General features: G+C 54.1%; 1 protein-coding gene across 1 annotated transcript in view; it reads right to left on the bottom strand.

The window, feature by feature from the left end:
• Positions 1-12,883, bottom strand: part of VIPR2 (vasoactive intestinal peptide receptor 2) — a 34,132-nt gene extending 21,249 nt beyond the window's left edge. Inside the window, exons 1-2 of the mRNA XM_059711314.1 lie at positions 12,769-12,883; positions 10,266-10,365 (exon numbers count right to left, since the gene is read on the bottom strand). Coding sequence (XP_059567297.1) covers positions 10,266-10,365; positions 12,769-12,831 — 163 coding nt within the window. The 5' untranslated portion in view covers positions 12,832-12,883. The remainder of the gene's footprint in view (positions 1-10,265; positions 10,366-12,768) is intronic.
• Positions 12,884-13,157: the final 274 nt, after the last annotated feature.

The raw sequence follows: 13,157 nt of genomic DNA, 5'->3' as shown, positions 1-13,157 counted from the left end.
ACATAAACAGTGTTGGGAGTTCCGTGGGAGTCTAGTTACTCAGACTTAACAGGTGCCCCAGGGCTTGGACTTGTCCTGTCCTTGTCCCGCGATCAGGGAAGGCCCCTCGCCACGAATGCTGGCCGACAGTGTGTGACGGTGAGTCGTGAAGTAAACCCAGGCATGACTCGCCAACAGAGAGTGAAGTGTGAACTAGAATCTAACAGTGGCGGCCGCGCCAGACCCCCCGCCCACTGCACAGGGAAAGCAGCTTTACAGTCAGCATCCGGGGACCACTGCCTCCCGGGGACCAAACAGCTTTCGGGGCCGTCGTGGGACGTGTGGTGGGAGCGACAGTGAGGACGTCCTCCCTAAGGAGTCACATCCAAATCGCAGAGTCGTGTCCCGAGAGTCCCCGAGGGAGGCCTGTCTGGCCACGGAGGCCTCGAGTGAAGGGCCCAGAGAGAGCGAGGTGGCTCCGGGAGGCGAGTGAGGCTGGGCTGCAGGGCCACGCGCGCGGTCCAGCAAGGCCTCCAGCTGGCCCCTCTGCCTGCTGGTCTCAGTCACCTCTGTCCTTTTAACCTGAATCGGATAAAAACCAGCAGCAAAGCTGAGCAGATGTTCCCACACGCTTTCTGCCACCAGGCGGGTCTGGACGGCTGGGGCGCGAGTCCCTCCGTGGACGGAAGCAGAGGGGCCTCCTCTCCGCCCCCCAGGGGCTGAACAAGAAGCACAAGGCCCTCCGACCTGACAGTCTTTAGAAAGATGAGTGACCTCCAGGCTGGTCAGCGCCTCTGGCTGCCTCCTGTCCCAGAACCCCAGCCTGCCACCGACCTAAAGGCCTCAGAGCCAAATGGAGTGACTCACCAATGCGGTTGGCAAATTCCTTTTTAAAAAGCGGCTATGTCCTTCCCCGTGAACCTGGCCGTTTGCTGGAACCTGACTCCCAGCCAAGCAGACTCCGCCCCGTGAACCTGGCCGTTTGCTGGAACCTGACTCCCAGCCAAGCAGACTCCGCTGCTGGAGGATGCAGGCGGCCCGGAGGAGGTGCTGTCTGCTGCCCTGTCCCTTCAGGGAGGCGCCCAGAGCAGTAAACACAGGCCTGTCCTCCGGCCCGGGGCTGGGAAGCGGGACAGCATGCACCCCTCACAGCAGATGCCCCAGCTCAGTGGGCACCGGGTGTCCAAAGACCACAGACAGGGTGCCCTGTTCTATGACCTCTTCCTGCGTAGGAGATCCGTGCGCCCTGCGCAGCCATCTTCCTCAGGGCCTCGGGGCCTATAGACCAAGCATGTCAAACTCATGGCCTGCAGGCCTCATGCAGCCCACAACGAATATTTTGTAGCAAAGCCAATATAACAGTCTGTAAGAAACATTTTAATAAAAATTTCATAACTTAATTTTTACAATATCCCATTATACATAATCTATCTATAATAATAAAAGCATGATATGCTAATTAGACTGGACATTCTTCCAGATGACCTTCCAGATGAAACCTGGGCTGAGAGGGAAGCCAGTGCTGGCAGCCAGGGGAAGGAAGGCCTACTCTTGCATGAATTGCATGCACCGGGCCTCTAGCAATATATAAAAGGCTAATACGCTAAGTGTCTGACCGTTTGGTTGCTATGACGTGCACTGACCACCAGGGGCAGATGCTCAATGCAGGAGCTGCCGTGACACACACAGAGAAATGGCATTGTGGACCTGGTGCCCACAAAGCAATACTCGGCTTCCCCCAAGTGGGACAAAGGCCCTGCCACCACCCCAGAGCAACAGCCCACCAAACTGCATCCGACGCTGCCCAGACCCCATGGTGCAAAATGCAGCCCACAGTCCGGAAACAGTAATGACATCACATAGCAACGCCCAGTTTCCTCTCCCTCGCAACTAGCCTCCTTGCAGTTTCTTCAGCCCAGGAACACGACTTGCTTTATAGCCAGGTGGAAACATTTTACACTTTAACCAAATGTCTGTGAAGCATTTCCTGTGCCTCATCTCATTTGATCCTCACAGAAGTCCTGGAGTAAGTAGATAGGAGACTCAGTGGAATCCTATTTTCTTTTCATTAGCCGGAAAATGGAGATTTAGAAAGCTTAGAAACTTGACCAGACTGAAAAGAAATAAGAAATGGTGGACCTTGAAAATGACTTCAGGTTTTCTCACTGCACAGAATATTGTCAAACACTGCTGCAGTTAAATATTTCACCCTTTGTTCTCCCTGGGTGATCTACAATAATAATCTGCTTCATGTTGATATTTACTGCTGCATTGCTGACAATTACCTATTGGGGTGCTTCACTGAGCTGGAAAAAGTTTAGCTACATTAGAAAACAGGTCTAATTAAGCAAGTTTATTCTATATTTATAAAAGGCTCGCGCATGTGTGATACATATAACGCTCTCGCTGGCGCCAATTGCACATGTGTGTTTCCATCTGCCATTGCCGATCATGAATTTGGTTGACACTTCTATTACAGAGAAAGGGAAAATAGCAATATTAAAATATTTCTTCTAATTAATTTCCTTTCACTGTGCACAAATTTGTGCACCGAGCCACTAGTTATTAATAACAAACTACAACATTCATTAATGATTGATTACTATAATCGTGTTGCATTCATTTCCCTTACGCACAGGTGCACCATTTCTCTCCACTAATACTAGCAACGAATATTTTAAGCAGTCGATGGCCACGTCATTAGTCTTTTTTTTTTAAATTAAATCTTTATTGTTCAGATTATTACATTTGTTCCTCTTTTTTCCCACCCATAACTCCCCTCCTCCCAGTTCCCACCCCACCCTCCGCCCTCATTCCCCACCCACTGTCCTCATCCATAGGTACACCATTTTTGTCCAGTCTCTTTCCACATCCCCCACAACCCTTTCCCCCGCAAGAATAGTCAGTCCATTCCCTTTCTATGTCCCTGATTCTATTATAATCACCAGTTCATTCTGTTCATCAGATTATTTATTCACTTGATTCTTAGATTCACTTGTTGATAGATGTGTATTTGTTTGTTCATAATTTGTATCTTTACCTTTTTCTTCTTCTTCTTAAAGGATACCTTTCAGCATTTCATATAATACTGGTTTGATGGTGATGAACTCTTTTAGCTTTTCTTTATCTGTGAAGCTCTTTATCTGACCTTCAATTCTGAATGATAGCTTTGCTGGATAAAGTAATCTTGGTTGTAGGTTCTTGGTATTCATCACTTTGAATATTTCTTGCCACTCCCTTCTGGCCTGCAAAGTTTCTGTTGAGAAATCAACTGATAGTCATATGGGTACTCCCTTGTAGGTAACTGACTTTCTTTCTCTTGCTGCTTTTAAGATTCTCTCTTTGTCTTTTGCTCTTGGCATTTTAATTATGATGTGTCTTGGTGTGGTCCTCTTTGGATTCCTTTTGTTTGGGGTTCTCTGCGCTTCCTGGACTTGTAAGTCCATTTCTTTCACCAGGTAGGGGAAGTTTTCTGTCATTATTTCTTCAAATAGGTTTTCAATATCTTGCTCTCTCCCTTCTTCTGGCACACCCATAATTCGGATGTTGGTACGCTTGAAGCTGTCCCAGAGGCTCCTTACACTATCTTCGTATTTTTGGATTCTTTTTTCGTTTTGCTTTTCCGGTTGGGTGTTTTTTGCTTCTTCGCATTTCAAATCTTTGACTTGATTCTTACGATCCTCTGGTCTGCTGTTGGTAGTCTGTATAATATTCTTTATTTCAGTCAGTGTATGCTTAATTTCTAGTTGGTCCTTTATCACAACATTGAGGGTCTCACTAGATTTCTTGAGGATCTCACTACATTTATCGGCAGTTTCTAGAAAGTTTTTGAAAAACCTTAAAAGTGTGGTTTTGAACTCTATATCCAGTAGTTTGCTTTCCTCCATTTCTGTCATTTGTGTCCTGTTTCTTTGTCTCAGCATTTTTTATGCTTCACTGTGTCGATAGAGTGGCTTTCTGTGCTAAGTGTCCTATAGGGCCCAGTGGCTCAGCCTCCCCAATTACCTGAGGTGGACACTCTTGGTGCACCCCCTTGTGGGCTTTGTCCACAGTCTTGTTGTAGTTAAGCCTTGATTGTTGTAGGTAACACTGGGAGGATTTGACCTCCAGGCCAATTGTCTGTGAGAATCAGCTGTGTCTACGGTGGGAGAACTTCTGTGATGAAGACACCCTTCTGGGGCAAGACTTGCTTCAGTGGGGCTTTGGTGCTCACTGAGTCTGCCCCCTGAGTGTGTCCCTTATGGATCTGTGGAGTTGTAATTGGATGGTCCCACTCTGACCACCGGGCACACTGGCTCCTGGATCTCTAAGGAGGTGCTAATTTAGCCTTTGCCTGAGGCTACCCAGCAGGAGCCAGCTGTGACTCAATGTAAGTTGCCCTGGGGCCTTGGGGCAGCTGCAGTTTGTTAGGTAATTTTCAGACTACAAAGGGCTGGGCCTTTCATATGCAAAAGCCTCTGTGCATGGCTTGGGCGGGGTCCCAGGGGATCAAGAGGGTGGGCCGAGCGAGCAGTGTGGCTGCTCTCAGTCCTGTCCTCAGAGGCCCCTGAGAGAAAGCTGCCCTCCAGTTCCGACCGATGCCAGACAGTCCCGTTTCTCCCGTATGAGTCTGGGTCCCCAGAGACTCGCCCGGAACTGGAGCTCAGAGCCTGAGACTCCCTCCTGATTGAAAAAGACAATCGTGACCTCAGCCGCCAGCCCGCTCTGCATGCACCTCCGCACCTTTTTATTTTACTTCCACACCGCACCTCCTCTGAGTCTCAGTGTGCTTTTCTCTTTCCTTCCAGTTGCAGAATTTCCACTCAGCCAGCCTTCCTGTGGTTCTGGATGATGTCCATTCCATCTTTTAGTTGTATTTTTGAAGTGGTTGTGCGAGGCAGCAATCTCCGGTGTTTACCTATGCTGCCATCTTGGTTATCTCCTTAGTCTTGTACTGACTTGTTTCGTGTGCACAACAGGAAATAATTTGCTTTCGGAGAACAAGAAAAATAGGTTTATTTGCATTACGCTTATTAATTTGTGCAGTTATTCAGTGTCTGGTAAGTTAATGTTCAAGAAAAAAATATTAATTTTTTAAAAATTAAATCTTTATTGTTCAGATTATTACAGTTGTTCCTCCCCCCCCCCCCCCATAGCTCCCCTCCACCCGGTTCCCACCCCACCCTCTGCCCTTACCCCCCCGCACTGTCCTCATCCATAGGTGCACGATTTTTGTCCAGTCTCTTCCCGCACCCCCCACACCCCTATCCCCCCAAGAATAGTCAGTCCACTCCCTTTCTATGCCCCTGGTTCTATTATGTTCACCAGTTTACTCTGTTCATCAGATTATTTATTCACTTGATTTTTAGATTCACTTGTTGATAGATGTGTATTTGTTGTTCAAAAAATACTAATTTTTATTAAAATGTTCTATTATTTTATGTTAAAGATGACTCATTTATTTCAGCCCTTTGTATTCAGCATGTCTCTATTGAAATAAACCTATGCTTCTGTGAAAAATTGAAGCTTCTGTTTTCATGTGGCCACATACACTTCCACCTTGTATGTTTGGCCGTGTTAGCCTTTGAGATTGACACACTTGCTATAGACCCACCCCATGTCCTGTGCTTTCCGCCTCAGGCCCGCTCTGCCCTGGGCCTGCACAGGGCAGTGCACACACTGGCTTATTTGACTCTCGGCTGAGAGACCCCTCAACACCTGACCATTCCTGGACCCCCAAGGGGTTAGTTCCCAGGAAAGACCAGGGCCCGTTCCCCTGGGCGCTACGAAGAGCAGCCGCGTGACCACCTCAGGGCTCGAGTCTGCAGGTGGCAAGGCTTATTGTGGGGAGCATGTCCTGGGACTGGAACTGACGTGGAAGCTGCTCCCTGAGCCAAGGGTTTTCATAGGAACAGAGAGGAAGCAGTTTGAACCTGTCTGTTTGAAGAACACCCTGAGTGCAAGGAACCTTGAACATGCAAATGTGCTGAGGAGCTGTGCGGAGCAGACACGATGAAGCCTGTGGTGGGCCCCGGTCAGGCCTGTGCTGCTTCCAGAACGCGGCTGCCTTTCACCCCAGGACGCTCGCTGTGTCACCTTCATACGTCCCTGCTTCCTGATAATACAGGGACGATTCTCAAAACCGTCCCTCCAACGTCCATGCCGACTTGGGACTCGGTTGTGTCACAGGAACTCTGGTGGGTGGTGCTGGGGAGCTTCGCAGAGGCGTAGTGGGGCCCAGAGGCTGGGACTTCGAGGGGGAGGGGGCGGGGGTGGGGGCACGCCCCCCCTGTGTTCACGGGTAATCTCCCCTAGATTTCTGTCAGGACTTGGCGACGTCCGGGATCGGTCCAGACATCCATCCAGCAGTGTTATGACGGCGTGGCACACGCCGCTCCCGGGGCTGCCTTCCTGCCGCCAGGGTCTCCGTTCTGGTCAGCACTACCGACGTCCCTGGCATCTGGGCTGAGCACAGTGTTAGCAGTAAAAGAAGAAAAGGAGTTCTGCACCCAAGTCCTTCTGAGCTGCTCTCATGCCCTTCCTGCCGGCGGGAAGGTGGGGTCAGCTGCACGTGCCTCCTCCGCTGCGGCACCAGCCTCAATGCCAGAGCCTTCGCTTAGGAAAATGCCCAAGGACTGGCCTGTCACTGTGAGAAGGCGGAAGCCTCCCAGCCGGTGCCCGAGGCGGGGGGTGGGGGGGTGGGGGGGGTGGGGAGGTGGGCGTGAGGACAAGGAAGGTGCTGAGCCGACTGCAGGCTGGTCCCCTGCACTGGGAGGCGCGGCCACACAGGCCTGCCTGCCACCCGCTCACAGAGCTGGTTAAGTGCCGCTTGCGCACGTTTAAGAGCTTGGAATATCTTACGTAAAGTTTGCATTTCTAATGTTTTCTGAAAGTGGAAGCTGGGCAGTTTGGTGCCTGCATTTCCTCAGAGTAATGAGCGCGGGCTGAGGAGCACCTGTCCCCTGCCCACCCGCACACCGCCACCTCCCCGCCTCTCCTGGGCCAGCAGCCCTCGCCTGGCCCTGTGCCCACAGCCCACACTCCTGAACCGCTGGCCACAGCCGCGGGCTCACAGCTGTGCATCCCACAGAGTCACAGCGTTAGCGGCATGCCACACCCATCCACACGCGCCAACCAGAAACCAAGGCGGCCAGAACTCAAGGGTCTCTTGCATGACATCGTGACTGTGGGTCAGAACATCCCATCGCGGGCAGCAGGGACTCCACGCCCTGAGCCTGCCCGTGTCTCCCCCACAGCATCCGTCCGGCGTCAATGGCACAGGCTTTCACCGGCAGCCCATCCACCTGACCCCTCTGAGAGGTGTCCTCAGGGACTGTCCTGGGCATCGCTCTGCCCCCCGTGGGGACAATGCGCTACTGTTGACCAGATGTGCTTGCTGAAGGCGGGAGATCAGAGAAACGAGGAAGGAAACACTGAGATTCTCCCAGGAGCCTCCCTGACACCAGCTCTGAGGGCTCGGCTGTGTGCTGAGTTTACCAGCCATAAAACTGACTCCCGCGGGCTGCAATGTCCCGGCGACACCCCTCCTGCCCGCCTCCGCAGTGGCTGTGTCCAGCTGAATGGGCCTGGGAGGTGTGTCCGGGAGTGGCTAAAGGGACCCAAATACCTGCCCGGGAGGAGAAGGCAGAGCCTGGAAGTGCTTTCTCTCACGGCTGCGCTGGGCAAATCCATGCCATGTGTGGGCAGCTCCCAGCACTCTGTGGACATCTCAGCTGCTGTCAGGGGGCGCCCCACCCCCGAGGCTTCACAAAGGGCCTGGCTCACCTGGGGGAAGGAGGGTTCTGCTGACCCTCGACCGCCACCTGCACTGGGGTGTGGGGAGAGGAGGTGGGGTCCCTGGCCACGAACTAGATGATTCTAACCGCCGACTCCGTCTTCTCTCGGTCTGTCCTCTTCCTACATCTCCTGGATTCCACTGAGGGAGCGGACCCAGTGGACATGACGACTCTTTGCCACGAGGCCCCCGTTGGCGGGACCCATGTCTCTTTGATCCTGTAGGACCGACGGTCAGTCCGTGGCTTTGCCCAGGACCGAGTGCCTGTCTGCTGTGAGCTGAGCCGCTCCATCAGCCTTTCTCTGGACACAGCGAGCCCCTGGGAGGCGTGGCCGCAGGCACCGCATGATGCGGACCCGTCCTCAGGCCAAGGAGCCCCGAGCGAGGCCGGCACCAACACAGGCAGCAGGTCCCAACGTGACACAAAAGAAAATGCAAAAATTCCCCTCAACATTTCATATTCCTCAGCAGTGGGAATGGTAACAATTCAGACATATTGGGCACATAACATGTTTGTTAGACTAATTGCATGTGTTTCTTTTTACTTGTTTTAATGTGGCCCCTAGAGAACCCAAAGCTACGCAAGAGCTCCTCTTCTGTTTCTACTGGGCAGGGCTGTCTGCACGGAGCCCTGTGTGCACGGAGCCCGGTCTGCACGGAGCCCGGTCTGCACGGAGCCCTGTGTGCACGGAGCCCTGTGTGCACGGAGCCCTGTGTGCACGGAGCCCTGTGTGCACGGAGCCCTGTGTGCATGGAGTCCTGTGTGCACGGAGCCCTGTGTGCATGGAGTCCTGTGTGCACGGAGCCCTGTGTGCATGGAGTCCTGTGTGCACGGAGCCCTGTGTGCATGGAGTCCTGTGTGCACGGAGCCCTGTCTGCACGGAGCCCTGTGTGCACGGAGCCCGGTCTGCACGGAGCCCTGTGTGCACGGAGCCCTGTCTGCACGGAGCCCTGTGTGCCTGGAGCCCGGTCTGCCCGAAGCCCTGTGTGCACGGAGCCCTGTGTGCACGGAGCCCTGTGTGCACGGAGCCCTGTGTGCATGGAGTCCTGTGTGCACGGAGCCCTGTGTGCATGGAGTCCTGTGTGCACGGAGCCCTGTGTGCATGGAGTCCTGTGTGCACGGAGCCCTGTCTGCACGGAGCCCTGTGTGCACGGAGCCCGGTCTGCACGGAGCCCTGTGTGCACGGAGCCCTGTGTGCACGGAGCCCTGTGTGCCTGGAGCCCGGTCTGCCCGAAGCCCTGTGTGCACGGAGCCCTGTGTGCACGGAGCCCTGTGTGCACGGAGCCCTGTGTGGACGGAGCCCTGTGTGCACGGAGCCCTGTGTGCACGGAGCCCTGTGTGCACGGAGTCCTGTGTGCACGGAGCCCTGTGTGCACGGAGCCCTGTGTGCACGGAGCCCTGTGTGCACGGAGTCCTGTGTGCACGGAGCCCTGTGTGCATGGGGCCAGTCTGCACGGAGTCCTGTGTGCACGGAGCCCGGTCTGCACGGAGCCCTGTGTGCACGGAGCCCTGTGTGCACGGAGCCCTGTGTGCATGGAGTCCTGTGTGCACGGAGCCCTGTGTGCACGGAGCCCGGTCTGCACGGAGCCCTGTGTGCACGGAGCCTGGTCTGCACGGAGCCCTGTGTGCAAGGAGCCGGGTCTGCACGGAGCCCGGTCTGCACGGAGACCTGTGTGCACGGAGCCCTGTGTGCACGGAACCCGGTCTGCACGGAGCCCTGTCTGCACGGAGCCCGGTCTGCACGGAGCCGGGTCTGCACGGAGCCCGGTCTACGCGGAGCCCTGTGTGCACAGAGCCCGGTCTGCACGGAGCCCTCCCGGCGATGGCCTGTGCTCCTCCCAGCCCACCGGCTGTTCTAACACATCGCCTTACTTTGACTTTAATTTTTTCCTTGAAGAGGATAAACTAATGGCACAGACCAGAGAGAAGGAAAGCCAAAGGAGGAAGGGCTTGCTACTGTTTATAACCTGTGGTCACGCCAGACCTTCTGAGGCTACACCGCGTGCATGTGCCAGCTCAGGGCCTGCTGCCCCGGCATCTCTGCTCTGACCGGAAGGAAATAAAACCACCGTGTTCACTGCCTGTCTTCAGGAGAACCAAAATCTCCTTTTCCTGTTTGAGTTCTGATAAGTTTCCATTGCTTTTAACTGGACCAAAATTATCTGTGAAGTCACTAAGAATTTAAAATACAAGAAATCAGATAAACCCTCCTGGAAAACGGAGTTGCTTTTGTAAAGCATGGCAATATCCATGAAATTATTTTAGTAACAGTTGCTATTGTTTCAAACCATGGAAACAGTTTCTGTTAAGGACTTAAGCTTTCTTTTTAAAAGTTTATGTGAAAGACTTCCCCTCCATATGAGTTTTACCAGAAGTTTATTAAAAAGCGTGAAAATGGACCTTTTCAAAAAGATACAGGTGACCTGAAACACCTGTTTGCAGAGTGATGTGTGAGCTGTTTGCCTGCCAGGGTGCCCATCACGGGCACCTCACTCGCCGAGCCCGCCTTACCTTTGTGTGTCTCTGTGTGAGCCATTAGAAGTTCTGCACATTTTGTTTCCTCCTCCTGTATTTCCAGATGAATTTGGCATTCGGGGTGAACGCTGTTCACCTGGTCAAGGTTTTAAAAAAACAGAAATAAGTAAAAATTCCACCCTAAGCGGACACTCAAGCAAATGTTCATAAAAACCCCCAAACTGGAGTGTTAAACTGCTTCCAAACTAACTCTCATTTGAAAGCGATCACCTGCATGTTTCTGGCAGCATTATCTTGAAAAGCTACACTGTTTCCTTTGTGAAGGAAACGTAACACAGATATAAAACCTAACAGCACGTCTTCTGAACAGGAAGCAACTCACAGAGCGCATGGCATGCTGTTAGTGTACAATTTGGCGGCAATAGGGCTCTTTAACCCAATAACCTTTCAATATTCGTGTCCTCCGTGGTGTAGCCCTGATTTACTGACAGTGAATCCGTGTTCACTGGCGAGACCACCCCGGGAGCGCTGCCCAGCAGCCAGCAGCCTTGGACAAGGGCCGCCTCCCACCACAGCACAGCCTGAGGCTGCAGGTCACGTTAGAAACTCCACCTCAGGGCTCGGCGTGCAGGAGCTTTTCAAAAAAGATGAGAGGGGAGGTGGGCAGCGGGCAGGTGGGACAGTCACATCCCTGCCACTGAACACGACCTTGAGGAGCTGAGACGTGACATGGATAGGGGCCGCGCGGTCTAAGGGCCTCTGTCCTGAGACACGGGCCGCTCTGTCTGTGCAGAGGCCCAGCGGCTCCTTTTCATCACCCCGCCCCCGCCCCAGTACTCACAGTGTTGGCCGGGCTGGGCACCCCTCCCACGTCTGAACAAAATTCTGCTTTTATTAAAGAAAGTCATGCGCTTGGGCACGTTCTAGCCCAGCGGTGGGCAAACTTTCTGACTCGAGGGCCACAATGGGTTCTTAAACTGGCCCGGAGGGCCGGAACAAAAGCATGGATGGAGTGTTTGTGTGAACTAATATAAATTCAAAGAAACATCATGACATAAAAGGGTACGGTCTTTTTTTTTTTTAGTTTTATTCATTTCAAACGGGCCTCCGGCCCGCGGGCCGTAGTTTGCCCACGGCTGCTCTAGCCACTTGTTTCGTTATCCTACTGCTGATAACCCTATCGAAAGGAGTCCATTAAGCTTCCCGCCAGGAAGGAGGTTCCTCAGAGAAGTGGACAGGAAACTGAATGCTGATGCTTTCAGCACGTCCATCCGCATCTTTTAAAAAAGCCCGAAGCTGGTTTCCCCAGGATCAGCACTGGGCAGCCACCAGCTGGACAAAGGCCTGGCTTCCCATCAGCCACGCTTTCCCCATGTGAACAGTCGTGGGTTTAAATTTCAGGATTAGGGACATTCTATTGACTTAAAAAAGAAAAAAAAATTGTTAAGGCATTAAAAGACATAATGCCTGACATTCGTGGAACATGCAGAGCGATCACTTATTCTGGGGCATCTGAGAAGTTAAAGCAACATTAGCCATAATTCTGGGTACTTTTAACACTAGCTCCCCCTTTTATTAAATTTATTGGGGTGACACTGGTTAACAAAATTATACAGGTTTCAGGCGCACAGCTGTACGGCACAGGAGGTGCCGGTGCTGTGCTCCCACCCAAGCAACTGCCTTTTCCAAAGAGCTGACCTGGACAGCGGTCCTCTGTGCAGCGGCCCAGCCTCTCTCTTTTCTTACCGCCGACTGCCCCCCCCCCCTCCCCAGTACTCACAGGGTTGGCTGGGGACGTCTGAACAAAATCCCGCTTTTACTGTTGGCCCAGCTCCAGCCAACACTGAGTACTGGGGGCCGGGGATGGATGCCTTATAGCACAGCGGGGTGTAGGTTCACACCCCTAAATCCAAAAATGACTGGCAATTCCAGCTTCTTAGCGCTAAGGTGCGGGAATCACTAGAGACCACCCACCCGGCTGTGACCCCCCGGCAGTGCAGCTTACAGCTTTTTTAAAAAGGCCTTCAAAGAAAAGGACGATGCTTGAGAAGTAATATAATGCACAGATTGAACAAATTTCAGTTCAGTGTATCATTTCCTGCTCTTATATAATAATAACCAAAATCAAAGCAGAATAATTCCAACAGGAAAGTTTCCTGGGCCCATCGCGTCTCGCTGAGACGAAAACAGCAAAACCAGCAGCAGGTTCCAGGGCGGGAGACTCCCCTTTTCCCTCTGAAACGCGCGCCCGCCGGGGGCGCAGCCCGTCCCCACGCCGGGCCCCACGGGGTCCCGGTCCGGCAGGTCCGGGAGGGCGGCAGGGAGGAGGCGATCACCGCTTCCCGCCCGGCTCCTGTCCGGTTCCTCGCGGCGTCGGGGGTACTGCTGCCCGGACTCGGGAGGGCGCGGCGAAGGGGTGAGTGGGGAGAGGGGGGGGTGTCCGGGAGCGGGGCGGCGGTCCGGGCTCGGCGGAGGGGTGAGTGGCGGGGGGCCCGGGAGCGGGGCGGCGGTCGGGGGTCGGGGCGCGCGGCGCACTCACCGGAGCGAGCAGCCAGCCGCAGCAGGTCAGCAGCGCGGGCGGCAGCAGCGCCGGCGCCCTCATCTCGGCTCCGCGGCGTCGACATGGGCGCGCAGCTCGCGGCTCCCTGGACCGCACACCCCGCAGCTGCCGCGGGCGGCCTGAGCGTCTGGTCCCGCCCCTCCGCGCCCCTGGCCCGCGCCCCGCCCCCCGCCCCTCGGCCCCCGCCTCCACCCCGCGCTCCCTCTCCCGAGGCCCCCCTCTCCCTGGTCAGCAGCCGGGGAGCAGGTGAGGAATGCGCACTGGTGGCCAAGGGCGCGCATTGCCGCCAAGTCCGAGGGAGAGGTCCGGAGAGAGGGGCTGGGAGTGACACCTCCACCCCCTTGGGACAGGGAGCCAGCCGGGCCGGA

This window comes from Myotis daubentonii, chromosome 10 (genome assembly GCF_963259705.1).
Source record: "Myotis daubentonii chromosome 10, mMyoDau2.1, whole genome shotgun sequence".
Classification (NCBI taxonomy): Eukaryota; Metazoa; Chordata; class Mammalia; order Chiroptera; family Vespertilionidae; genus Myotis; species Myotis daubentonii.
Note: the sequence above shows the minus strand (reverse complement) of the source record. Positions and strands in the feature narration are given on the sequence as shown.